This window comes from Heloderma suspectum, chromosome 4 (genome assembly GCF_057233095.1).
Source record: "Heloderma suspectum isolate Gila_16-S chromosome 4, 16-S_ref, whole genome shotgun sequence".
In the NCBI taxonomy this organism is placed as follows: Eukaryota; Metazoa; Chordata; class Lepidosauria; order Squamata; family Helodermatidae; genus Heloderma; species Heloderma suspectum.
Window position 1 is genome coordinate 6136111 of NC_139461.1, and position 27955 is coordinate 6164065.

General features: G+C 51.0%; 1 protein-coding gene across 2 annotated transcripts; it reads right to left on the minus strand.

Annotated features, from left to right (window-relative positions):
- Positions 1-1130: 1130 nt before the first annotated feature.
- LRRC24 (leucine rich repeat containing 24) lies at positions 1131-27955 on the minus strand. Of its 2 annotated transcripts, none has more exons than XM_084847934.1 (5): positions 27672-27955; positions 8054-8228; positions 7265-7543; positions 5818-5986; positions 1131-4829 (listed from the first exon to the last, which is right to left on the minus strand). In XM_084847934.1, the coding sequence occupies exons 1-5, from the start codon at positions 27707-27709 to the stop codon at positions 3814-3816; spliced, it is 1677 nt and encodes a 558-aa protein (XP_084704060.1). In that variant the 5' UTR covers positions 27710-27955; the 3' UTR covers positions 1131-3813. The 2 variants fall into 2 exon arrangements, with proteins under 2 accessions (XP_084704060.1, XP_084704062.1); XM_084847936.1 differs by having other exon boundaries at positions 2829-4829; positions 8054-8225; positions 27672-27923.

The following is a 27955-nucleotide window of genomic DNA, read 5'->3' on the forward strand; positions in this document are numbered from 1 at the left end:
ATGTGCCACATCTAAACTTAGCATGACTGTGTGGAGCAGGCGGGGGGGGGGGGGCTGCCCATTTTCTACCTTGGGCGAAAAGGGATGTCAAGATGGAGGAGGGAGGGGCTGGCGAGGAAGGAAAAACAGTGGTGGGGGGAGGATGTGCAGCAGGACAACCTATGGGAGGGGGAAGGGGAAAGGCAGAAGACTTCTATGGTCCGAAGAGAAAACAGGGAGAAGGAGCAAGGTGGCCAAAAGACTGACGGGGGCGGGTCTAACATCTTTCAGCCTGAGGGCCAAATTCCATTTCGGAGCAGCTCTCCAAGGGGGGATGCGGGACTTTCCAGTGGGTGGGCCAAAGGTCAAAATACAGCACATTCTAACTTAAAGCTCTCCCTGCCAGTAACTGAGCCTCAGAGGAGGCATTTCAACCTTTTAGCATGGGGGGAAACATAGAAAACCCAAGAAACTACCAAATAATTGGTGGTCGGGAGAAAGGGGCCAGAAGGCGGGGGTGTGGCCACGTGGGGCACCCCAGGGGCCCAGATTGGGAGCCCCAGCAGGCCAGATTTGGTCCGGGAGCCTGAGGTTGAACACCCCTGTACTAGACTGACCCTTCAGGCTTGAAATGCAATCAGAAACTGGCCTTTCTAAATGGTAGCGGGCATCTCTTCAATAAACGGGCCATTAAAGCCTCCCTCCCCAAGGTGGTGTCTGCAGGCAGCATGACTGCTCTCAGCTCTCTTGGGCCTGGATTGCGTGGGGGCAGCAAGGCCAGGTAAATGGTAGTTGTTGGCCCTTTCTCCCTTTCCAGCTTTATGATTCTATGCAGAAGTATAGTCAGCAAGGAGACCACATACTGCAAGGCCTGGTTTGCAGTGCCTTCTGAGACAGCATCATAATGCTGTGTGTATGTAGAGAGAGAGGGGGAATGAAACTCTGCCCAATATATAGCTGTACAAATGAATCTATGTAGCAGTGAGTGTATTTTTTGCAAATGCATGTCGTGGTGTACACACAAAAGATGGATGGATCATGATCAGTAGCCCTTGGGTGAACCTCCCTTTCATCTCTTATTATCTAAAGCCCAAACAGATGGCCTCCATCCATCCCCGCTCTGGTTATTTCAGGACAAGAGAAAGTGATTTAAAAGCAAAGGGATCATGTTTATTTTCTGCTACAGCTTTCCTCTGCAATGCCATCTCTGTGGGGAGCATGAGAGTCCTTTGCTCATGACCAATCATTTTGCCTTGGCAACAATCCTGGAGTTCTTGGGGAGGCTTTGATGCAAACCATCATGGTATACTTCTGAACTATCTGGGTTGGGAGTTGGGGGCACCAGAGCTCTTAGCTCCTTCCTGACACAGCAGGTTTCAGAAAGTAGTGCTGCTGGATTCCATGGCACTCACGTGATCAAGTCTTGGTGACTGCACCTCCCATCATTCCCAGCCAGCATGGCCACTGAAGATACCATTCAACGTCTACATGAAACAGCTGGAAAGAGATCCCCTGGGAGTCATCAGTATGGTGACAGGTGAAGCAGGGGACATGCTAAACTGGTGTCTCCAGTCAGTAACGGGTTGGATGAGGACTAGCAAGCTGAAGCTCACTCCAGACAAGACAAAGGTATTTCTGACGGGGATTTTATTGATGGAAAAGGTGTCCGATCTGGATAGGGCTGCACTCCCTCTAATGAACAGATTTGCAGTCGCATGGTGCTTTTAGATCAGATCCTGATGATGGACACCCAGGTGCCTTGCACCAGCATTGGTTCTTAGGCCAGTTTTGATCTTGCCACAGTGGGCCATGCTCTTATAACACTGGGGATCAGGCCTCTGTGATGGGTAATGCACGAGGCTGCCTTGGAAAAATGTTCAGAAACGTCAGCTGGTCAAGGACATTGCCGTGAGGTTGCTTGTAGGAGTCTGCTACAGCGTCATATTTTACTGGTATTAGAAGAACCATCACAATTGCCAGTACGTTTCTGGACGCAATTCAAAATGCTGGCTTTAAGCTTAAAGCCCTAAATGATTTGGGAACAGGGTACCGGAACGGGTGGCTCCTTCAGTATGAGCCCACCTGTTCCTTTGAGGCCAGCTTCTGCCCCCCTCACCACCACTGACTGCATTCAGGGATCAGGCTGGAGGGTACTGAAGATCTGGTCTCCTTAGTGGTGGTGCTGTCTTTGGAATGTGCCCCCTCCCCGCCAGAGAAATTCAATTGGGACTTTTTCTTCTTTCATCCAAATGCCAACTAAGTATGTTTTCACGGGCATTTTGTTAAATCGGTTTTGTTATCTTCCTGGGAGGCTGGTTGAACCAGTGGACCGTTGTGGGTTGTTTTCCCACCGGATTTTAATGTTGTTGAATTAATTCTATTTTCGTTTCTTATGTGAACCATCTTGAGACTAGATATGGAAAGTTAGGCTAAGAAACATTGCCAGTGAATAAATAATGAATACATATCCTGGGCACACACACAACCCACCGCCCATATTGCCCTTTTGCTTCACGCTACAGACTTAAACCGCCAAGCCTGCTTCTGTATTGCTCTGCGGCCTCGTCAGCTTTGGGTGGTGCAGCCTCCTCCAGCCATTAGGTTTGCAGGGCCTGCAGCCAACTCCCCCTTGCAACTGCTGTGAGTCCTTCAGCCTCCAACTATGCAGGCTACAGAATGCACACCCCACTAAGACTGGGGCACTTTCCCTAGCAACAGGAATCATTTGACACAGGACTGTAGTGGGTATCCTCTCCAGAAAATGAAACACGGGATGACAGATTCCTGCCCCACTGCTTCCCACTGTCAATTTATCTGTTTCCACAATAAAAAAAGACAGACTCTTGGAAGCCCCTGCTACCAGCTACATTTTATTGGCTCCTTTGCTTGAACAACACTGCCTTTTCCTGCCCTGGTGCCTCCCCACTGACAGTGGCTTTCAGACTCCCATGGAAACCATATCGTGCAGCACCAGAAGAGGTGGCCTGGGCGGGTGGGGCGGTTCTTCTTTTGGGGCCTACAAATGCAGCAGTGCTGTTCAGTTCCTTGTGACTGTGACATTATTTTTATCCTTTAAAACTCCCAAACAGATAAACGGAAAAACAAAATTCCCATTTCTCCCTCATCAAGAAGGCATTCTCATCTTCGGTAAGAACGCGGACGTCTCCACAGTGTCCCTTGAAGGTCAGGGAAGGGAGAAATGGGTTGGTCAAGTTTGCACAGCGTATGACTTTTCCAGCCTCCTTTTCCAACTCCAGCTGCTTCTTTTCTGCCTGCTTAGGGAGTGGTTCCCTTTGTGTTCACTGAGTAGCAAGTTCCTACACTTCAACCACAGAGCATGGTGGAAGGCAAACAGCTGATTCTTAGGATGAATTCAGGGCAGAGCTTGTTGTTGTCCAGCAGTGGCCATCAGCTTGGCATCCCACAATGCCTGCTGCCACCAGAGTTCAGCTTTAGTGGGGGGCCTTGCGATCGCTCCCCTGTCTCTGTGGAGGGCGTTTGAAAAGCTCCAAAGGGAGTGTGCTTACCCCAAGGCATGGAAACAAGGGGCTGAAAGGGCAGAATATGCTCCAGTAGCAGCCACCTGGGGTGAGATTCCTCTCTGCGTTGTCAGGGAGAGGCTTAGAAATAAACCCTCCCTTGTCCCGTGGGGACTCACGGTCACCAAAGCATCTTGGATTCGTCTCCGATCACCTTAAATCAGAGGGAAAGCAGACCTATCGGACAGGCCGGGACAGAGGTGAAAGGTCTAGGAGGCTACAGCTGCTCCCCATGAGGGGGCACGCCCACACTAAAGCTTCCCGTTGCGCTCGCCCGTGGTTCTCCCCTAATCATTCAGCAGTGGATTTCATAAGCAATCTGAGGCTGGAACATCAGTCCCTGATTGGCAAAGAGCTCACTGGCGTCCGGTGGGCACTCCTCTTCCCCTTCCAGGGTCTGGGTGGCCTGGTCTTGCAGTTGTTCAGGGAAGACCCCCGCCAGGCCTTGGGGGTCCTTGTAGGTGGCAAAGAGGGGCTTGTTGCGATCAATGACAAACATCTCGTGGCCCCTCTCATCGCGGTACTCCTCCAGTTGGGCAAAGGTCGTGGGCCCGTCTGAGTAGTCGTTGACGTACAGGATGTTCTCCTCCTTCTTGGCCTTTTTCCGCTTGCGGTGCTTCCGGTAGATCATGATCACCAGGAGGAGGGCCACCAAGGCCAAGAGGGAGATGGCCACAGCAATGGCAGTCTGAGTGGCCATGCTGAGGGCATTGAAGTCCATGCTCTCCATGTCGTAGAGGGGCTCCTGGCCGATGTCCACCGAGGCTGGGTAACCCCGGGCGGGCTGCTGCTGCTGCTGCTGCGAGAGGTTGACCATGAGGTGGAACAGCACCCGGGCTGAGCCACCGGGGTTGGAGGCCTCGCACTCGTATTTGCCAGCGTGGGCCACCGTCACGTTGCTGAGGAAGAGCATCCCGCTGCCTGTGTCCGACTGCTCGAGGCGCTCCCCCACGCTGCGCTCGCTCAGCGCAAAGGCTCCCCCTGGCAGGCGGGCACTGCCAGCCTTGGACCCCACTGCTCGCCAGCGCGCCAGCTTACGCCACGTCACCAGGGGCTGTGGGTAGCCGGAGGCCTGGCAGGAGACGCGCAAGTCGTCCCCCGGCCGCGCCGTCATCTCCAGCGGCTCCACGTGCACCACGGGTGGGATGCAGACCAAGCTGTTGCCGGAGACATCCGCCAGGCTTTGGTAGGCCAGGCGGGGCGGCTCCGCACACACAATCTTCCTGCCCAGGGGACTCAAGAGCCTCTGCCCTTCCTCTTTGATCCAGGTACTCAGCCAGTGGAGGGAGCAGTCACAGCGCCAGGGGTTCTCTGACCAGAGGGAGAGAGTGGCCCAGTCAGTTAGGATGGCATCAGCCCACCCCGTTTCCACAAGTCAGCCTCGTCCCGTTAGCTCCACCGCTCACCCATCAGTCTCCATTCCATACCCCAGCACCCAAGATCTCATTTCCATCACCCACATTCTCACCAGAGGGCTAGACGGACAGACACACACACCAGCCACTAGCCGACTGGACCTGGTGGAACATTCTTTCCCATTTTGTTGCGTCCAATCTCCCAGGTGTGCCTGCCCCACGCTTGCCTCTTTTCTTCTTGCTCTCATCTCCTCCCAGCCTGACTGTCTTCTCTCTCTCTTCCTGAACCCAACTTTTCCGCCTGGGAGCCTGTTAGGCCGGGTGCTAGAGGCCTCTTTGAACATCACTAAGCTGAGATGTGCGCTCCTGGCCTGCAGGTGGTGCTAAGGAGCTGCCAATGCTATTCCCTCACCTGTCAGTAGGGAAGTCAGAGGAATCTGGTTTTGGGGTGGAGCTTGGTGAGTTTTCACCAGCTCTGCCCCCTGGATGCAAGCTCATGGATCCCCGAGCTTGCCCAACTAGGTGTGCGCCAAATTGGCCAAGCTTGCGGTTTCCCACTTTTCTGCAAGCCACCATTATGCGCAAAATGGTGGGACATCTATGTACGGAAATATTGCGATGTTGCACAAAATGGTGGCTTTAAACAGTAATTTGCGTAAAATTGCAGGCGTAAATGGTCTAACTAGAACATTTACACTTGTAACTGTGCACAAATCACACTATGTACAGCCGCCATTTTGCACAACACCGTGATTTCGGTAAATAGCTTACCCGTGATTTTGTGCAAAATGGCAGCTTGCAGAAAAGCGGGAAACTGCGAGCTCTTGCTGGGTGCCCATGGATCATCTGGCGGCTCACCCCGCACACCCACCAGCATCGGGCAAGTGGTGGGAGTCTGGCGAGCGGCTCGTGAGGAGGACGCGGGGGAGTTTGCCCATCTCTACCTGTCAGCCGCAGCACCTGCAGACTGATGAGGGGCCGCAGGGCCACCCGGCTGATGGTGTGGAGGTTGTTCTTGCTGAGGTCAAGCAGCGCCAGTGAGGACAGTCCAGCCAGGGCCTGGTCCTCCAGAGTCTCTATGCTGTTCTCCTGTAAGTGGAGTTCCTGCAGCCTCTGCAAAGGGAGAATCAAGCCACAAATCCATTAGAAAGAGACCTTGTACCATTTCAGCTCCTTCATCATGATTTTACTGCTGTCTTCACCTCATTAGTTTGGCTCACTTGCACAGTCCAATACAAATGGGTTGTTCTTGGCCAGGATGGATAGATAGACAGACAGTGTGTGTGTGTGTGTGTGTGTGTGTGTGAGAGAGAGAGAGCGAGAGAGCGAGAGAGCGCGCGAGCGCATGCATACTTCCACAGGGGTAGCTGTGTGCGTTGCAGAAACCAGTAGCACCTTAAAGATGAGCATAAACATCTGTCTGCACAATTCAGCCCTGCCTCCTCGGTTGCACAGGCCAGCCTGGGAGGCAAAAGAGAACTGAGCAGCAGTGGAGGTGCAGGGAAGCCCAGCCTGTGAGGGGTACAGGAAAGGTTTTGTGGGGAGAACCTTCAGAAAAGTTGTGAAGGCAAACAGGGAGACGGCCTAAGGAAGAGGAAAAAAGAAGGAGTATTTGGGTGGGTGGGGGAGGTTGTTGCAGATAAATGAACAATTCAGCAGGGACATGGGGCAGCGCAAGGAGGCAGAGAGCTGAATGTGCCAAACCAAGAGACTAATTTCACTTCTGTGACCTAGAGAACGGGAAAAAACAGCTGGCAGGGCAGGGATGAGGTGGAGCTCTTCGGAAGCCAATTAATGCCAGAACTCACCAGTGTGCCATCTTAATGATGTTAAAAAGGTGTTATTTCTAAATATACAGGCAACCCTTTTGTATAGGTTAACTGGTGTGAGATTGCTGTATGCAAAACACTGCTAACCCAGATCAAAACCTAAGGAGACGCAGTGGCACAGGAATTCTGGGAGCTCTGCCATTTAGCTACATTAACAGCATGTCAATGGTATTCTGCATGGCAGCAATCAGCACTTGAGCCACAGACCTCTTACTTTCATTCTGTATTGAATGCCCCTTATATTAACCGTGAGTACTCGGAACAAGACTTTGGTTTCTTTCTTTTGCTCTTTTCAGGTTGCTGCATCAACTCACATGTTATTTTACTTTGTGTTTTGTTTATATTGCCTTCTGACATATACATTATGAATAAAAAAAGGAGGTTGTGGTGGGATCCGGAATAAGCTCAGAGTCGGCTCCTCCAAGCTGCCCATTTATTTACATTTAGCCCCTGTGGCTGGGTTCAAACCCTGTCTAAATCACAGCCGTGCTCTCAGCCTCCATTCCCCAGCCTGGGAAGGCACTGATGAGCTGCTTTTGGTCCCGCCCCCTGCTGGCCTCACCTCCAGGCCACAGAAAGTGAAGTCAGGGAGCCGGGTGATCTGGTTGCCAGCCAGGTAGAGGACACGCAGGTGCTCCAAGCCCTTGAAGATGCTGCTGTTGATGAGGTGGATGCGGTTGCCGTTGAGCGCCAGTTCCAGCAGCCGGTTCTGGTTGCGGAAGGCACCCGGCTCCAGGGCCGAGATGGTGTTGTTCTGCATGTAGAGGTACTGCAGGCCCGAAAGAGAGGCCAGGTCTTGCTGGCGGATCTGTGTGATGCTGTTGTCCTGCAGGAAAACTGTCTGCAGGGGCAGCAAGGAAGGAAAGAGCGGGGCACAGAGAGTCATGAGAAGAGACAGCGATCAGCCTGGCTCTAGGCAACAAGGTTGGGAGAGTATAATCTCTTTCACGTGTGCAGGTTGCGTTGGGAGCCCAAAGACATTGTGTCACTATGCATGTGCACACCCACACACAAACCCACACTTTTACAAACGTCTCATTTTATTGGGTTAATATCTTTTTTTTCTAGCACTGCAGCCCCAAAAGGGTCTGGGTTGGTTGCTGTGGTTTAAAGCACATCCATGCCAGGTAAATTAAGCATACACACACCTCATTTGTAGCCTACTGAAAATAAATTGCAACACTTTCCATGAATACACCTCAAGAAAGCACTTGCACTGAATGGAAGAAGGCAAAAGAAGCACCAAGGAAAAAGATTTGCAATTTGGTTCCCTACTTCTGGAGGCCCATGTCACGTAGGCAATTTCCCTTTGCCCCTCTCCTCACCCCCTGTACAGGGAAGTAAGCCTTACCTGGGTGGAAGGGTGGATCCTGACTGGGATCTCCTTGAGGCCCAAAGAGCCACACTCCACAGTCATGCTGTAGCAGCGGCAGGTGGCAGGACACGTGTGGGCCTGGAGTGCCAGCAGCCCCAGCAGCAAGAGGGAGCCAAGTGGGGCCTCTGCCAGGGCCATCCTAGACCAGCTGCTAATGAGAGAGAGAGAGAGAGAGAGAGAAATAAAACCCAGAAGTTAGGGTAGGTGCTTAACAAACCACAGATCTAGGTAGAGGAGAGATGGGGTCACAAAATTCCCTGAGCTAAAAAAAAAATCCCCCCCCCTTTCTAGTGTTATTAATGAATTTTTTATCCCACCATTCCTTCAAGGAGCTCAGGGTAGCGTACATGGTTCCCCCCCTTTTATTATCACAACAACCCTACAAGGTAGGCTACCCTGAGAGTGTGTGTGACTGGGCCAAGATCACCCAGTGGGGCAGTTGAATTCAGGTCCCAATCCAACACTCAACTCACTCCATCCACTGGATCTCATGCTGCCTGATCCTATGCATGTTTACTCCAAATTAAGGGGCCTTCATTTATTCTCAGGCGAATTCCTAAGTGCCAGATTTGCCATGATTCCACAGCCACACTTGGAAAACCTGCTGTATGCCCCAGCCATGGGCTGCTAAGGTTTGGAGGTGCTGAGATAATGATAAGCCAGACCCAGGTTTGCTTACAAGGAGCCTTTATTGAGTACTTACAGCACACAGGCGTACCCAATGGTTGGATCAGACAGCTTCTCTGAACCCAGAGCCATGGGGTAAAATGGGCCTTATACCATACATGTCAGCAGTGAGGCAGCATGACAGCAGCAAGCGATAATTAGCGTTCATCTGCAACTTTTCCAGCATAGGCTAATAGTGCTTGTTCAGAAGGAAAACAATCAGAACTTTCCCAGCAGAGACACCTGTAACTCGGCATAAACATAGCCTCACTTCTCAGGCACATCCTAGGCCCTGATAAGATACTAGCCTTTGTTAGCATGGAATGTGCTGAGGCTGCGCTATCAACCTTTGACTCATCTCACATGCTCAGAGGCCCACTAGTGAGGGAATTGCACTTATAATGAACCTAAGCCAAGCATTATGGATCTCTAGGCCCCTAAAACTACAGGTGACTTGGTTATACTCCTGGGGCCATTACACCTGCACACGCCTGGGCGGTTAGGAGGGCATATGCCAGTTTCGAACCAGCAAACTTCATCACTAAGCTGAGGGAACCAAACGCATGGGCCCAGGCCCTCACCACAGCCAGCAAGGCCCTTCACCATTGTGGGCTGGAGAAAACGGCCTTGCTCGTGTGCTAAGGCAGAGGCGGGCAACATGCGGCCCACAAGCTGTGTGCACCCCCTCCCCTCTGCTGGGCCACCAAAAGTTGTGGCGGTGGCAGCAAAAAAAATGGGCGGCTTGCTGCTGAATTTTGGCAGCAAGCCACTATTGAAGGCCAAAACAGATACATTTAGTTTGCAAACAAGCTAAATCTGCCGATTTTACGCCTCCGTAGTGGTTTGCTGCACTATCAACTTTTATGCCACCACGTCTGGTGACACAGTTGTAGGAGTGCAGCCTGGGTCCCCAAAGTCGTCCCCCCCCCCCCCCAAGGGAACCAAAGGAGATCTGGTTTGAGGCCTTTACCAGCAGCAGCAGGCCTGGGCCTCCACCATCCTGGGCCCACCTGCTCTGTTGAAGGAATTCCAGAAATCAGTAAGAGCCTGGATTAAGATATGGTGCATCTTATTGCTTGCTAGGTGTTGGCCATTTCATGTATTTCATATTCAGACCTTGCAAGATCAGCATTTGGAAAAGTAGGATATCAATAAACTGCTGACCATCACCACTGATTATCATTTATTATTTTCATTTATTTTCAATGTATTACTACATTTATATCCCACCTTATATAGTCCTCTTCCTCTTCTCTATTTTACCCTCACCACAACACTGTGAGGTAAGTTAGGCTGAGAGCTAGCGCATGGCTCAAAGTCACCCAGTGAGCTTCACGGCCAAGTGGGGACGAGAACCCGGATCTCCCAAGTCCCAGTACACTACACTGGCTGTCAAGTTCTTAAAAGTACTTCTAAAGTTCTTTAAAAGGATTCAGCATTCTTAAAACACAAAGACTGCAGTCCTGCCCATGCTTACTTTGAAGAAAGCCCTAAACACAGTAGGTCTTACTTCTGAGTAAACATGCATAGGCTTGATTGGGCTGCATGGGCTTCATACTATAAGGGGCAAACTAAGTGGGACACAGGAGACCCATGGATAAGATGTCCTGTGTTTGTTTTGGATTAGGACCGTGGTGTTGTAGAGGGGGAACTGACCCTTTTCCCCATGCCATTTTCCCCAGTCAGAACTGCCCCCCACCAAGGTTATATCCATATAACTGTGCTCCATGAGATACAAATAACAGGTGTGCGTGACAAAGCGAAAGAGGAGGGGCGGGGAGAAAAAGCTTTTCTTTAAAAAGCTTCAATGCAATACCCCGGTAAGCAAATGCCTTCTTTTGCAAGGAATATCTTCAAATGGAGGTTGTGTGATCGCTTGTCACGGGCTGGGCCCATCTGTCGTAGAGACACTGCTTGTTTTGCAGGGTGCTGGAGAATTGAGGGGGGCATGTACTGTTGGACATGTGGCTGCTTTGATTTCTAGAGTTCTTTGTGGTTGCTCTGACAGCTGGTCTAGGAGTCTGGTGACCACAATGTCAACACCACAGGTGTGTGTAGGCACAGATGGGCACATACACACACATACCCTGTCCTTGGCCACTTTGGAGACGGACCTCTCTACTGTCTCCTCCCCAGCGTGAGCTGCTGTATCCCTCAGGCACTAAACCAGTTCTCCCTAGGATAAGGGCCCATGGGAGCCTCTGGATTCAGCCACCGGCTGTTACCGAGGTGCTGAATCTATGGTAACAAGCATCTAAAAATACAGGCACCTGTGGGATCATTGTCTCCTGGGGAAAATGCTTGTAGGGCTGGGGTGAAACTTGCAAGGCATAACACACTCACTTTGTACACCCAGCACGGGACTGTCTTGCCTTCCCTACTGCCCCTGAACAGGGGAGGGACAGCTTGGTAGTTCCTAAACCCATTAGAGGCTTTGGCCAGTGTCACCAGCAATCAAGGCAAAGCTCTATAATGGTAGAGGCATCCTGATGAGAGATTAAGGTGGGGCAGTCCATACACTGTGTGGGGTGATGGTCTTAAAGCCACCCCTGCTCTGATTCCAGAGAAAGAGAGTTGGTCAGGTGACATTGCAGTTGGAGATAAGCACGGGGGAGGATGGAGGGGTGAAGTATCATTGCTGTAAGAATAATACATTTGGGAGAGCTGGAGGGATGCAGAGATTGTTACCTGGGGAACTAGGATTTCCCGACTGATGGGAAACTACAATAACAGTAAGATTTACCAGCTTATTCAAGCTGGATGCTTCCAAGGCCTGCAATTTCTTAAAGAAATCTCTCCCATTTCCCCCCAAATCCAAGGCCCACCTATGAGACATTTTGCTGCCCTAACTGGCTGCACCACCCAAGAGGTGCACCCCAGGATTCCTTGCAAGGTTGCAGAAAATGCTGGGATAGATCAAGAGTCAGGGGGATGCAAGTGCGAGAATCTTGCTCCAGCAGCCTTGGTGATGTTCCTAGGGGATTTGGGGGTGCATCTGTACTATTGTGCACTGCTTCACTGGCACCATGAAATATACTGCTGCCCAAAGAGAGTGGATGGATTGCTTGTATAGTTGGGCCAGTCCTGCCCAAATCTTTTGCTGGGGTTCCCTGTTAATTTCTCCATCAATCTCAAGGTCCCTGTCCTTCTACGGCCACCTCTCTCTGTCTTGCCACCCCAAACTACAGCCATGCAGCTTTGCACTCATGCAATCTCCTGCTACAAAAGCAATTATCCCTCCTTTGGTGTTATAGCAAATGTTTGGTATTCATGTGCTGATGCTCCAGCAAATGCATATTATGTTTTGATGGTGTACTATTGTATTACTGTTCCACCCTCCAGCGATGCATTCACGGCATTCCAGTTATCTTTAGGTCTCATTTTGTCGACCTTGTTTTTCCTCAGCTCATCTGTGCCAGCTGCTTTTGTGATCCATTTCATGCATCTTGTGGGACAGGTTTTTGCCTATGTATGGCAGCTCTGGCCACAATAAAATAGCCAGTCTCAAAGCTGCCACAGGACCCCATGTCTTGTTGATATAGAGGCCAATGCAGCGGCTCTGCTGTGAGGACGCATACAAGGAGAAAATTATTTTGGAATGGTTTATTCACGGCACGTTGCCAGGATAACAACACTAGCAGGATGAGTGCAGTGCAGTGCAGTGAAGCGGCAAAGGGCTGGTGCACACATCTGAGGACTGCAGTATCTACACGTGTGAATGGGCCGCCACACCACAGATCCAACATTACAGACAGACACTTCGTGACATCACCTCAAGTGCAAGACTTTTCAAGGGAGGCAGTTCAAACACACATGAGCATATGGAGCGGCCTTCTGCCGGGTCACGCCCTTGGTCCAGCTAGCCTGGCTTCGTCCATTCAGACCTGCAGCGATCCTACGCACGCAAAACATGTGCTCCATCCAGTGGAGGCTGGTGTCTCCGATGTCAGTGGGGCAGGGAATCCTCCTTTGGAGTTCTGACTGAAACCTGGAGCAGATTCACCGCCCCACTGACATCAGAGACACCAGCCTCCACTGGCTCCATCACACAGCTATGGCCACTCCCTAGCTCAGCGGCCGGCTGTCAAGTGAAGACAGACACCATGACATTTTTGTTGGAGCCAGCCTTTCCAGCAGCCTTCCCCAAACTGGCGGCCTCCAGATGTGTTGAACCAGAGCCCCACCTCAATGGCCATGGTGGCTAGGGATGACGGGGGTTGTAAGTCCAACCCTTCTTGGGGGCGCCAGGTATTTAGGCGGCTTTAGGGCGCGGGAGTCTCCAGTTCCAATCTCACCTCAGCCATGCACTTACTTCAGGAAGCACCTGTTTGTTCAGCCTTAATGCCCTTCTCATGGCAAGAACTGCCATCGTCATCAGAAATCTCTTGTTGCTGACACCACAAGAGATACATGTATACAGAGATCTGTGCGCGTGTGGCGTGGGCAATTCACACAGAATCCAAGCTGCCTTGTCAGGCGCGACGTCGAGGGTAGGCCTGCTCAGGCACCCACCAAGGTCCACACCCCAGCGAAACCCACTGACAAGAGCCCCTGGAGTTGCTCCCCCTCTTCCGATGCCACTGCCCGCTGGCTCTCTGATGGTCAAGTGGCAGCAATGACGAGAAAGCAAAGCACCAGCAGGAGCTGGTGAAAATGGCAGGCAGAAGGCAGTTGGAGCCGCCCATCGAGGTGTCTTGCCCAAGGGCCTGTCCCGTTCCTTCATCCTCCCCCTTCAATCAACACGCTCCAAGATGCCAGGCTTCAGGCTCACTCCTTTATTAGTCCTTTATTAGTCGAGGACCAGGTCCTTTACAAATGCAAATTCCAGGAAACTCTCAGGCTACGAAGGAAACAGCTACTCCACACAATTAAGAACATCAACAGAGGAGCCATCAATAGGGGAGCTGAAGTGGAAGTCAGAGAAGTTGCCGGCAGTTTGAACAAGAATTTCCCGGCCAGACCAGCTCAGGGGATGCCCCTCCCTTACAGCGGCTCCCTCCAACCTGGGGGAGTGTCTGAGCTCCGCCTCTAACTCCTCCCGCTCCACTCTGGACCCCAGCATCCCTCAAGTCACGGCCCTCACTCGCCTCCTCCCTCGAGCCCTGGGTTCTCGTGGAGGAGGAAAGGGGGGCCCTCAGGTCGAGCCGTCTGTGTGCCGAGCTCTTGAGAAGAAGGCCTTGCCATACCTGAGCTCACTAGGGAGGGAGCCTTCCCCGGTTCTGGCTGTTCCCATTCTGTCTGAGCTGCTAACTATCTCCACATGCTCAGATTCCTTCCTGACAGGGGCTTACAAAACCTGGAGCCAGCGCTGTATCTTGTGTGGAGTTTCATTTTATTTTTGTTCAGCTGCACAGCCCCTGCTTATTATGCCTACAACAGCCTTGCCCTTGGTTTATAAAAATGCTTCTCTCCCCTCCTCTAGTGAATGAGCCATCTAATCCCTTGGGCAAGAGGGTTCCAGAGGTGGTACACCACCACAGAACAGGCCCTGTTCCACTTTCCCACCAGCCTAACCTCATTTCATGGGGGAACATGGAGCAGGGCCTCAGATGACTGACATAAAGTGCAGGCAGGCTCACAGAAGTATCCTGGCCCCAAGCCATTCAGAGATTTCTAGGTAAGAACAAGCACCTTGAACTGAGCCTGGAGACAGATTTCCAGCCAACGCAACCGTTGTAAGACTGGCATAATACGGTCCATACAAAGGCACGGCAGACAACAGTCTGGTTGGCACTTTTTGCACCAGCTATAGTTTCCAAACACTCTCGAAGGGCAGCCCCGTATAGACTGCATTCCAGTAGTCTAATGGGGAAGTGAGAAAGGCATGTGTCACCATGGCTAGAGCTTTCTTCTCCAGGAAAAAGCACAGCCGATGCACCAGCCAAAACTGGGCAAAAGCACCCCCCGCCACCTCTACTACCTGGGCATCCTGGAGCAGCACCTGTCTAGGAGGAGTAAAATTAGCAGTGGAAGAATAAAAAAGCAAGAACTGTCGGTCGCTCAGTGGCAGAGCCCCTGCTTTGCATGCACAAGGTCCCAGGTTCAATCTCCAGGTAGGGCTGGAAAAACCCTGCCTGAAACCCTGAAAAGCCACTGCCAGCCAGTGCGGACAAGACTGGGCTGGGGAGACCAATGTTCCGACTCTCTATAAGGCGACTCCCAAGGTTCCTATGTTCAAACTTGGGTCAGACGGTCTACTGACCAACAGAACATCTGTCTCCCATCTGGGATGTCCTGTCCAACTCAGAAGAACATACGAGGAGCCCTGCTGGATCAGATGAAAGGCCCCTCTAGCTGCGCGTTCGGTCTCCCACAGCGGCCAACCAAATGCCTCTGGGAAGCCCACAAGCAGGACCTGAGGGCAACAGCCCCCTCTCGCTGACTTCCCCCAACAACTGGGATGGAGAGGCTTGCTGCTGCCGCTGCCCTGGAGGGAGCATGCCACCGTCGGGCCTCGCAGCCACCATCTCCTCTTTACCACCCAGGCACTTGTCCAGCTGAGGAACTGTTGCTTGTATCACTGGCCCAAAGGGTTCCTCCCGCAGCATTCCGGCACTCAATCTCTTGCTCGGTTAATCGCCTCCCAGTCTCTTTAATGCATAATAAATAACAAGCAAGCGAGGCCTTATTAAACTTTCATCAGGAGCCTGCGGCCACCATCACAGGAGACCGGGGCGAAGGGGGGAGCTGCTGGCATCCATCTGCTCGCTCAAGGAAGTAGCTCAGCCACCCAGCAGATGAATTAGAGGAGCCCTGGAATGGCACTCATTTTCTGCTGAATTTATCAGTCATTGCCCTGCAAGAAAGCTTCATCAAGACCTCCCCAGGATGCCAGGCCATGCCAGGGAAAGGGTTGAAGTGGCAAATATGCTCCTCTATAGATCAGCCTTCCGCAACCTGATGCCCTCCAGATGTGCTGGACTAAGACTCCCTGCAGAGCTGCCTGGGGGCTGCTGGGAGTTGTAGTCCAACACATCTGAGGGGAACCAGGCTAGGGAAGGCTGATCTATAGATCCACAGCAGATCCACACTGTGAAGCAGCAGAAGTGCTGCTTTGCCTGGAACCCAAAGTCCCTGGCTTCTTTCCAGTATCCACAGCTCAGCTCTAGGAAATCAAGAGTGCACCTCTGAGCACCTGCAGAGTGCCTTTCCCACACCATTCAGCAAACCAGGCTTCACAAAACTGCATGGGTCACCCTCAATGTTGCTTTCCTAGTCACAGGTCTGGCAATGCATGTCAGAAGCCCAGGCCTCTTAAAAAAAATTAAAAATGAATCAATGTAGGCACCAGCGCTTTAGTGGTGTGATGCCCTCCCAAGCCATTTTCAAGTACTTGACCTGCAGGCATTCCAAGAGGTATTTTTGAGTTCCACTGCCCTAATTATGCAGGCTGCAAGACAGTTATTCTTCATGGATTGTGCCTGGTATGCCATCAAAAAGTGACATGGAGAAGTCCTGCTCAATTCTAGAATGGAACCAGTTGACAGCAAAGTGGCACATTTATGTGTCTGAGCAAAGAATGTAGAGTATTGAACCACAGACGTAAACCCCAGCCATGTTATCTGGGGTGATCTTTGCTCCTGGCAGCAGTGGTGAAAAAGGCAAACTCCATGTTAGGGATGATAAGGAAAGAGATTGAAAATAAACTGGCAAATATTGTCATTCCCTTATATATAAACCTGGGGGGCTAGAAAGGAGAACTAAAATGGCCAAGGGGTCGGAAGACCTTTCCTATGAGGAAAGACTAAAGACTTTTTTCAGAAAAGGCAACAACAGGTGTATAAAATGATGCATGACGTAGAGAAAGAGGATAGAGGCAGGGCTTTTTTCTCTCCCTCTCTCACAGGTTTTCTCCTGCTCTCATAGGGTTTTTTTCCTCCCTCTCTCATACAACAACTTGGGATCATCCAATGAAGCTGATCAGCAGTGGCCCAGTCCAGAAGAAAAGGAAGCACTTCCTCCCACAAGGAATGAATTTACAGAATTCACTGACTGCATTTGCACGACACTGTAAGCCATGAATCACAGCTTAATAAACCAGAATGTGAATGAGCAGCTCATTCGCCCCCATTTCTTCCTTCCCTTTGCATGTGTCAGTAAGCGAACCAGGAAAGGGAGAGCTTCCCGCGGGATCTGAGTCCGATATCCTGGTTTGTGGCTCCCAAACAAGCCAGGATCATAAGCCAGCAATGAAGCAGTTGCTGGCTTATGATCCTGGCTTGTTTGGGAGCAACAAACCAGTATCCCAGGTTCAGCCTTTATGGGAAGATTTCCTTTCCTCATTAGTTTACCTGCCCATGCAAAGAGGGGAGAAACGAGGCAAACAGGCCCTGCTTTTCCTCTCCCTTCACATTCTGGTTTATTAAGCTATAATTCATGGCTTAAAGTGCCATGCAAACACAGCTACTATTATCCCAAATGGAGGTGATGGCCACTAGTTTAGATGGCGACAAACAGGAATTAGACAGATTTATGGAGGTGGAGGACTACTGATGGGCATTAGGCCAAGATGGCGAAAATGAAACATCCATGTTCAGAAGCAGAACATCAGTTACAGGGGAGACAGCTGCTGCCTCTATGCATTGCTTGGGAGCTTCCTAAGCATATCTGGCTGGCCACTGCTGGAGGTGGACTGAACCTCCTGGACGGTTTGATCCAGCTGGCCTCTTCTCATCTTCTGCTTCCTGCCATATATTCATTCGAAGTTTCACACTTCTCAGATCCTTTGGCAACACTTCTCTGCTTTTCATGCCAACAAAGGAGCTCTGCATTTAATTAAAACTGAAAACCCTGAGCGCAATCCAGGAAAAGCTAATTATGTATTTATGGTCTACATCCCATCAAAAACACTGGAAGTGGCTCTTGTATTTGCAACTAACTTTTGCTGGATCGAACCCATTGTGTCTACACCCATAGCAGAACAAACTAGCCCCCAAAACTTTTTGTGAGGAGGGGGGTGGGAAAATTTCCATTTTTATAGCAGCAACAAAAATGCCAATTAATAAATTATGGGATGCTGTGAAAACCAACACCAGATTACAGCTTGAAATTCGAAACTCATTAGGATTGTGACGTTTGAAATTTGTGAGATGGAGGATTTTCTTCCCTGTCTTTGCTTCACCACTACTGAGTGCCAGAGGACTTAACAAATCATGCTCATGGGCAGATTAGACAACATGAGAAATGTGTGAATTAATTTCATGTACCATAAAAAAAATTATATAGCAGTGCCACCAGCCAGATCCAGAGCAGGACCACAGCATATAGTGAAGGGGTGGGGGGTTACCCCTTTCCCCCTGTACCTCAGTCCCAGTGAAAAGCACCCCTCATCCCTTAAGCTGCTCTTCCCTCTTGGAGGGAAGCTGTCATCGGCACCAATATTCCCTGCCCCACTTCAAGGATGTCGAAGGCCGGGGCATCCACAACAGGCTAGATCCAGGCCTCAATGCAATTTTATCTGACCCCCAAACCCCTGTGGATCTACCACACTGTAATCAAGCAAAGCCATTGCTCACAATGTCACTTGAAAACCATGTTCTTTTCCTTACAACCGTTGTGTCCGAGAGAGAGAGAGAGAGAGAGAGAGAGGGAGACAGGGAGACAGGCAGGCAAGACAGACAGTCTGTTATTATCTTCCTCTGAGTTTAGAATAGAACGACCTTACTGCCAAGTGGTGCTTCACTGCCAAGCCTCAGTACCTGTTATCTCTGGAGGATGGAATGTCGAAGCATAGATGAAATGCTTTAGCGGTTTTGAGAACAAAGTGGTTTACGGCCCAATCTTCAGTGCTGCTAGGCTGAGGCGTTGGCTCCCAAGATGCAGCAGTTAAGGATTCGGGCAGGAGAGTCGGGGGCAGCTTACATACCTGTGCCAGCAGTTGGGATGGCCTGCGGATCAAGCACAGCCGCTCTTTTCAGGAGTGCTCCTCTGCCTTAGCCAGCTGCAAAGTTTGCTTCAGTGCCAGCCGCCTTCTTCAGATCAGCTCCAGGTCCCTTGTACTGGACCCAGCCTCCCATGGCTCAGAGGCACTGTTGGCATGTTGGCCACGGCCGTGGCAGCACCCTTGCCTTCCAAAGCTAACCAGGCAATAAGCATTGACAATTTGGAACAGAGGAATCCAAGGCCGGGGATCTCCCCAACAGCAGTCCCAAGATGGGACCTACTGGCTGTGCATTCACGTAGCGATAAGCTCATCACAGAAAGGACCACTCTCCCTTGGGGGGCACTCTGCACGTGGCTCAAAGGCTATCGCAGCAAGAGCCAACACGTGAGCTGGGAAGCTTCCAAGTAATGGTGGAAATGTAAAAGCACATGCCTTGTAAATGTGAACGTGACGCCGTGTGTTCAGAAATGTAGGGAAATGCAGAATGTGACATTCTGGCCAGAATTCTAGGTGTGCTGCCTGACTCCATAGAAATGGCTTGGTCGTTTCCATCACCCAAAATGCATCTTGTTCTCTTAACGCTGCTCTTTTCAAACTGTGTTCCAGGGGAGTCTGGAGTCCCTCAGAAATTTACTAGAAGGCCCCCAATGGGAAGATTGGCGGACATGTTCCTTGAAGGCTGATCCACTACTACGGACCTTTCTCTGCCCTGCATGGGGGGAGCATTGGGTGTGTTCTAGGTCACCCTTTCAGTTCATGCAGAGCAACGTTGAGACAAGTGGTCCATGTGAACCAAGCGTGTGCCCTGAAATATGCCCCAGAACCTTTGCAGTTCATGCATATGGGCACTTGATGTGGAAATGGCTCAACCTAAGAGAGGGATTAGGTGCCCCTCAGGCTCACACACGCCTCCCCTTCCTCTCTCCTGCCTGAATTCCCCCCTCCCTTCCCTTCAGTGTTAACTATGGTTAGAGTTAAGTATGCATCAAATGTAAAGCTAACTAGTGGTTAGCGTTCAGCCAGAGCCTGAAACCAGTTAAAAGCTGATTTCAAACTCTGGCTTAAAGCTACAGCATTCAGCTTAGTGAAGGAATAATTAGCACTGAAAAGGCAAAGGAGGGGGGGATTTGTAGAGGGGAGGAGGAATTAAAACACCTGAGCCTGAAGGGTGCTCCTGAAGGCATCCCCATAATTGTGGTAAAGACACTGGAAAACATTACATTTAAAAAGGCCTGGCAGCCATTTTAAAGTGGCAAAAAAGACTGCTCCTCACAGTAAGTTCCTATTTTATTCTAACATCTCCCCCCGCCCCCAGATAGAGTTCAAATCCCTACTTGCTATGAATCTCCTACAGTGGCCTTGGGCAAGTAAGTCTCTCCCTCTCTGCACCTCAGCTTCTCCAGCTTTACAGCGGGAACAAAAGTGATTTACCTCAGGAAGCTGTGGTGAGGGGCAAACGGCGTGCAGAAAGTGCTTATAAATGAGATGAACATATAATGTGTTTTTTAAAATATTGTAATCCACTCTGATGCTCCAAGGATAGGAAGGGGATTAAATCTAACATTATCAGCCTCTTAATAATGAGGGATTATAAAATACCCTTCTTTGAGATTACAGTGGATCAAGGATGACGTTCCATCATAAAGCTCAAGAAAGAAAAAAAACAAACTTGACCTTGAGGTCTGATGTAGTGCAGTGGGATCACGTGGGAGCATCAATAGGCTGGCACAGGTAATGGCAGAGGGGATTGTGGGTAGGGAGTCCGTCAAGGTGCAGGGTAGGGAAGAGGGACAGATCTGCCAGGATGAACATCCATGGCGGCGGCAGATCGCCTGCATTTTGGCAGCATTCTGTTTGTCGTTTGGGGTGATGGACTCTTTCCAAAGCAAACCAAAGGCCTTGGAGAGTTGTTCCATTTTCCCAGAGAAGGACTGCCATGGATGTATGATGGTACAATTAGGCTTCTCTCTGTTGAGTTTCCTAGTGCATTTAGAGAGCTGCAACTAATTCTAAAGCAGCTTATGGGCAAAGGATTTGAAAGCTGGCTAGCTAAGGAGTCCACTTGACCGCCACCAAGAAACAACAGGCCTGCCCACACACCTGGCCGATTACGCAGGGCTGCGGCGCAACAGGGCCCCGGTGTCCGTCTCAGGCAGAGGGGCCCAGGGTGTGAACATGAACACCATGTGTAAACACCATTGGTGGCTACGGGACCAAATCTCTGGAATAAGGAGACCAGCTGCAGTCCCTCCCTGCAGTTTCTGGGGGGCAGGGGAGTTGTCAAAACTTTTTATTTACCCGGGTTTTTATCTAAAGTTAATTCCTAAAGTATTTATTTAAATACTGCTGCTCTCATTTTATTTAGGAACATAGGAAGCGGCCCTATACAGCACCAGACCATTGGTTCATTTAGCTTGATAGTCTACACTGACTGGAAGCGGCTCTCCAGGCAGGATCCTTTCCTAGCTCTACCTAGAGATGCTGCTGGGGATCAAACTTGGGGCCTTGTGCATGCAAAGCATGTACTCTCCCACTGCACTACAGCCCTTGCTTTTTTATTACTCCATTGCGAATTTTATGTTATCTGATTTTATTGTTGTTATACTGTTTTAGTCGTTAGGCTTTACAGCACAAACCTATACATGTTTGCTCAGATGTATGGCCACTGCGTTCAATGAGGCTGTCTCCCCGGTAAGCATGCAAAGGACGGTAGCCTCTCTCTCTCTCCCCTACTTGGAGCGTTGTGGCACCTGGGTGGTATATAAATTAAATCTGTACAACCCGACGCAGGAGAGACAACAGAGGAAGGGGAAGGAAGAAGTAATCAAGAGAGTGCCTCTGAGCATACACAAAATACATTTCTTGGACTTGCAAGTAATCACAGCTAGCGCCTACAGTTTGACAACTGGGACAGAGGTGGCAGGGTTCAAACAAATCAGCCAATACAGACCATAGTGCACTTAAGCCTGTTGAGATCGACACTTAATTCTGCTTTGGATTGTGGTGTGTGTGTGTGTGTGTGTGTGTGTGTGAGAAAGAGAGCGCGAGAGAGAATGAACTGTAATTGTGTACATACCAACTTGCAGTGTGAAGGAAGAGATGTATGGCCAAGTCATGGACAAATTACACAGATGTGTAGGACAGGCAAACTGGGCACACGTTGACCCGAAGTGGGCTCAGCAACATGACCGTGCAGGGGAAAGCAAGATTTAGGGCACTGCTGTATCTGGTGTTTGTGGCGCTGAACAGGCAAGGTGGGGGCAAGCCAAGGTTCACGAACATTTTCGCGCTGCCATAGTTCCCTGCTTGATCCCAGTTCTTCAACCAAACCACAGAGCAGACTCCAGGAGCCCTTCCAGCTGCCTCACGCTTCCCTCCTCCCCATTAACCTGTAGCCTCCTTCTGCCTGCCTTCTTGCCTTGACCTACAGACAGGCTGAGCCCAAGCTATTTGGCTGTCCCGAGGGGCTGCGCTGTGTGGCTTGAAAGAGGCATTCCCTCAATATCCTCCTGGACAATGAACAAGATTGTGGGTGCACCTCTCAGAGCACACTCCGCTGCTTCGTTGGTGTCCCTTAACATGCTGTCGTGCAACAGATCCAGCTCGGTGATAAACGCTGTACACTGGTGGCCATGGCAAGTCCTGTGGTTGGTCTCTCCCCTTTCCAGCAAGATGCTGGGTCTTTCCAGAGGGCTTGGTCAGTCCTGGCTGAAAGGCAACCCCAAGCAGATGCTAAACAGAGAGGCTCAATAAAGAAGTGCCAGAATGTGTGGCATTCCTCACTTTCCACAGTCTGCATGTGTCCCAGCAACAGAGAGACCCCCAGGGTCCCCACTTCCATCCTATACGCACACACAGATGCACATTTTTAGCAACTCCTTAAGAACAGAACCCTGCCACCCCCACAAAAAAACGCTTTACCTGCTGGCTTGTCACTGGACCCTGTTTGTGTTACAGTACACAAGTGTTCTCCTCAGCCTTCAATACTATAACAGCATGGTGGATAGCCCTAATACTGTAGATAAGAACAGGAACTCCATTCCCCTGGAGAATTACCAAAACCGAAGTTTTGAGCATATTTTAGAAATACGTCATTTACAGCATAATTCTGTGCATGTCAACTCAGACCTACTGTGTTCAATGGGGCTTATTCCCAGTTAAGTGTGCAAAGGAGTGCTGCCTGATTTGATTTATATAGTCTACCTTTCAGTGCAAATGCCCTCAAGCTGTCTTACACCAATCAATAAAAAGCAGTAACAATAAAAAACAATAAAACTGCACAATAAAGCCAGCAAGGATATTTTTACATTAGTTGTAGTTTCTGGATGCTTTTCAGAGGCAGCCCCATGGAGAATACATTACAGTAGTCTAGCCTAGATGTCAGCTGAGCGTAATTAACTGTGGTTGGACTATCTCACTCCAAGAATGAGTGCACGTGGTGTGCCAAGCAAACTTAGAAGAAAGTAAACAACCTAATAAGAGGATGGCATGAACATCAAGAAGTATGAGAAAGCTCTTCTATGGGATATCAGAGCTGGCATACTTCATTAAAAACAATTTACATTTCATTACTAGGGATATACGAGAAATTGGTTTCAGTTCATTTTTGCCCAGAAGTTTCCCAGCCTTCAGCTCCCAGAACTGAATGTAGATTTGACCAAAATCGACAAATTTGGGTTAAAAATGCATATTTTTCAAAAATACACAAATGCTTTGATCAGTGGGAGAAAAACTGATGCATGCGTTTGGAAAGGTGCGCATGAAAATACACACAAGTTTGTAACGGAAAAGGAAAGAACAACGCTCACGCTCAAATATGGACACAAGGGGGAATGAGTTTTGAGGTAGAAACAGGAGAACGTGCACTGTGCTGATTCACACAGCCCTATTCTCTACTAGTTACAGACACTCATTATTGCCTTTAGGTACATGAACAATATATAGATTTTGTAAATATCATACAAATCTAGAACCCAAATAGAACAGGCATAGTAGATTCAGGCTGCAATCCTATACACACTTACTTGGAATTAAGCAGAACTGAACACAATGGGATTTAATTCAGAATGAACATGTGTGGGATTGACCACACTCCTGGTGTAGTAGCCAAATGGTTAGATCCTGTGGCAAGGCAAGGCAAAGCAGCTGGTATCCATGTTCTGCAATTCACTGCAAATATAGACTACACCACCAGCTGATGATGCACATATGGCATGATCCACCAGGAACTTCTCCTGCACAAGGCCCAAGGAAATGAATGGGAGCTGCACAAGAACATTTCAGCAGAGCTTTTGTATCCTGATGGGCTGCATGGGATGCATGTTCACCTCTGCGAAAAGAAGAGGGAGTGCATACAGCAGCATTGCCAACGTGCCCAGGGACTCCTGCCCTCTCCAAGCCTCTGGGCATCGCTGGACACTTGAATGCGACGGCGCCTATGAATGTATCAGCATTTTAACTTGCCCACCTCCTAGCACAGAGGCTAAGCTATTCCCCATCCACTGTGCTGTCAAGCCAGTTTAAAACCAGCTCAGCAGCAGCCCCGCAAGATGCCATCTCTCTCTCTCTTTCTTGTGTACAGGAAGAGGAGTAGGTGGGTCTGTGAGATGTGCCCCCCTCCCTTGTTGCACACAGGGGCCCCATCTCCAACAGTGGATTTACTCATGACTCAAACATGGGCTGAGCTCCCCCACCCCCTTCAGAGAAGCAGGGAACTGGCTGCATAAGGTTGGGAGACATTGGGGGGGGGCTGCGCTGATGCCATAATGAGCGGGACCCCTAGGGCACAATTTCCTCATTTTGCTGTCATGGTGGCAGGCCCTTGTCAGACTGATTTAGGGTGTTTCACAATGAAGGCTTAAGAACGCAATTCATTCTCTGGAAGGCTCCACTTGTGAATGTAGTTAATATTCCAAAGTAGAAGGGGAAATGCTTCTCCTCCAACATGCCAATTTTTACATTTATATTATAGCATACCATCCAACAGCCCAACCTGGTGCCCCCCAGATGCTTTGGACCACAACTCCCATCATCCTCAGCCAGCATAGCCACTGGGGTGATGTGAGTTATAGCCCAACACATCTGGAGAGCAACAAATTGGGGAAGCTGCTCTGGGTTTTCTGGTTCCTGCCTGTGGGAAAACACTATCCCCATGTGGCTGTTAGATCCAGTATCACAGAAATGTTTCACTTCTTAAATGGGAGTTCGGTCTAGGGGCCAAGCCACATGTGCGAGCAATCCAAACAGCTGCTTGGTGGGGGGCAGGGGCGGCAGTGCAATGAAGTAGCTGTGCTCCCCAGGATTCTTTGCAATGAAGCAGAGGCTGTTGGGAGGGGGTCACTTTAGCATGCCTTTAAAGATTTCATGACAGGTAGAAATTAAATGGGTGAAGCTTTACAAATAAACAAAATTGCACAGAGCCACAGTTATGAGAAGCTGCACCTGTTGAATAACTGCTTGCCACACAGCTCGTAAGGGCACATCCTGCCAGGAAGAAGCGCACCCTGACCCTAGGGAGCAGCTTTGCACTCCAAGGTACCATCCTTGGCAAGGGTGTGTGTGGTTGTGTGTGTGGGGTTCTGCAACAGCTCAAGGAAGCCCCAGTCTTTGTTGCATACATGAGAAAGGCTGACACTCCCTGTTTGCTACTATTGTTCCATATCCTGGCAGTCTTTGCAGTAAGTAGCTATGGCAACCTATGCAAACCAGGGGATGCAGCTAGAGGCCATTCACAAGATTGTCATCCTATTCCACATTAGGCCATGTTTACACAAACAGCATTTTGCAAATTTGGATTCATAAACCCTTCATTGAACTTGCTTATAAAGGATTTAACATCAGGAGGGAGCAATACAAACACTTAATTTTTTGGAAGGAGTATCATACCTGACTCCTAAAGGATCAGCTCATGCGAAGGTTACCAGAGTATTGGACCCAGCTCACCCCCTCCCAGGATGGACACCTGCTGTTCTCCCAGACAGAAAAACAAGAGAACATGGGGATCTCCCTCCCATGAATTCATCCCTCCTATGAATTCAAGTCCAACCCCCATGGAGCGGGGGTTGGACTCGATGGCCTTCAAGGCCTCTTCCAACCCTACTATTCTATGATTCTATTCTATGATCATCCAGCTGAGACCCGGGGGTGGGGAGAAGGTTCTCAAGCCTACAAAGCAAAGCACGTAAGGGTAAAGGGATGTCCCTCCCCTTGAAAAACTTTGCCTTTGCGTACATGATGTTTGATCTGTCTGGCCCTAATAATTCAGGCATAGGCCTAATTCCATCTCCTCCTCCATTTTATTTATTAAGTTCAATCTCTAACGTACACACATAACCAAGGGCCAGGGAACAGGCAACAGCACTCAAACACCAAGAAAATCCCAGTGAAATCAACAGAACAGCTTTGCAAGTAGGCCCACAGAAGTTACTAGTCCACAACAATTTGGACAACAATGTGTGGGTATGATCTATTCGTACATCTCTGCATTGGACATTTGTTGTGACCAATGAAAGAGCCAATTATCTTCCAGTTTACGAAAATGTTTATCCCTTGTTTACCTGGAACAGTTTTTGCTCCCTAAAGGTGACAGTGATCAACTATTTACATGCCGGCAACAGATGAGAACAAGCCCTCCTCTCTAGTCCATATAAAATACTGTAATTAATTCACAGATAACCCCGAAGCCCAGGCACAAAACAAGAACTTCAGTAGCTTGCTTGGGCTCAAACTCTGCTGAGCCTCCAGGAGAAGGGTGCCCTCACTGATGCCAGGCGGTGTTCTCACGTGCTCTTAAAGATGCCGCGGGAACATCTTCAAGAGAAGCTGCTCATCAAAGGACGGAGTTCCCAAGTTACATTAGGCTTTATAGATTAAAGGCAGCACCTTGAGCGGTGCCTGCAGGGCAAAAATCAGCCTTGGTTGTGCACACGCGAGCACGGTGCTCATCTGTTTCCTGCAAGCTGCTCCAACGGCAGGTGCTGCCCAACCAGCCCCCTGGGACGGTGATCAGTGAAGCACCAGCATGCAACCTGGGAGGTGTATCCCACAGTCCTCTGAGCAAGAGAACCTGCAGCGCGCCTCCTCTCTCCTCATGGGGAAAGATTCTTGTTAGGGTACAAGAGGTCCCGGGTACGAATCTCAGACAAACCCTGCCCAGGGGGTGAGCTGGCGGTACCCTTTTTGGGGGTGCCTGTAGGTCGGGTAGAGCCTCTGCTTTGCACGCAGAGAGACCCTGAGTCGATCCCTGGCAGCATCTCCAGTTCAAGGGATCAGGTCCAATGGGATGGGTTCAGGTTCAAACTGTACCTGAAACTCTGGAGGGCCATGGCTGCCGGCCAGGGTGGGCAATACTGGGCTAGACGGAACCTCGGTCATACGAGGAGCCCGAACGGTTCACACCGAAGCTCTGATGCTTTGGACCATAACGCCCACAATCCCTGCCCATGGGCCACGCTGGCTGGGGGTGATGGGAGTTGAAGTCCAAAACTTCTGGAGGGTGCCCGGTTGGGAAGGCTGATTCAGGGGGGCCTTCCGCTGCGCCCGTTGGCTCCAGGCAGGCAGGGCCGCGGCCCGGAGCTGCCCCCTCCCTCGGGACGGGAGCTGCGTGCCAGCGTGCACGGCCAGGGCTCGGTCGGAGCAGCGCTGCCTGGCGCGGCGACCCTCCGCCACCCCAGAGGCGACGGCGCTTTGGGCGGCCGGGTGTCGCCTCCCGCACGCGAGACGCGCTCCTCCTCGTGCTCTCCCCCCTCGCCCTGGGCACCAGCCAGTGGCACCAGCCAGCGAGTCCCCGAGGCCGACCGGGACAGGGCGGCGAAGACGCGCTCCGGGTCGCGCGCCACCCGGCTCGGTCCAGACGTGGCGCGCCTCCGCGGACCTGCCCTCGGCGGCGAGTTCGGCGCGCGCGCCCCGGGCAGACGCGAGCTGGCGGCGTCCCTCGCTCGGGGCCCCGAGGGCCGCGGCGCCGGCTCCGGCCCCGCGGAGGCAGCCTCGGGGCTCCCGCCGCGGCGCAGTCACCCGCCCTTGCCGGAGAGCCGCGCGCGCGCTCACCTGCCGCGCCGGGCTCCCCGGGCTGGTCTCCATGGCATGTGCCGGCCGGGCTCCGGGGCGGGCGGGGCGAGCGACGACGGGGCGGGGCGCCCGCCCGGCCGCTCAGCCGGCGGCGGAGCGGGGCGCGGGCATCGCTCGGCGGCGTCCAAGGGCGCGCCCCGCTCTGCCCAGCCGGAGCGCCTCCGCCGCCCGCGCCCAGCGCGCTCGCCTTTTAACTCGGCGCGCGACGCGGCCGCGCGTCACGCCCGCCGCGGCCAACCACGCCGCTCCCACGTGACGTCAGC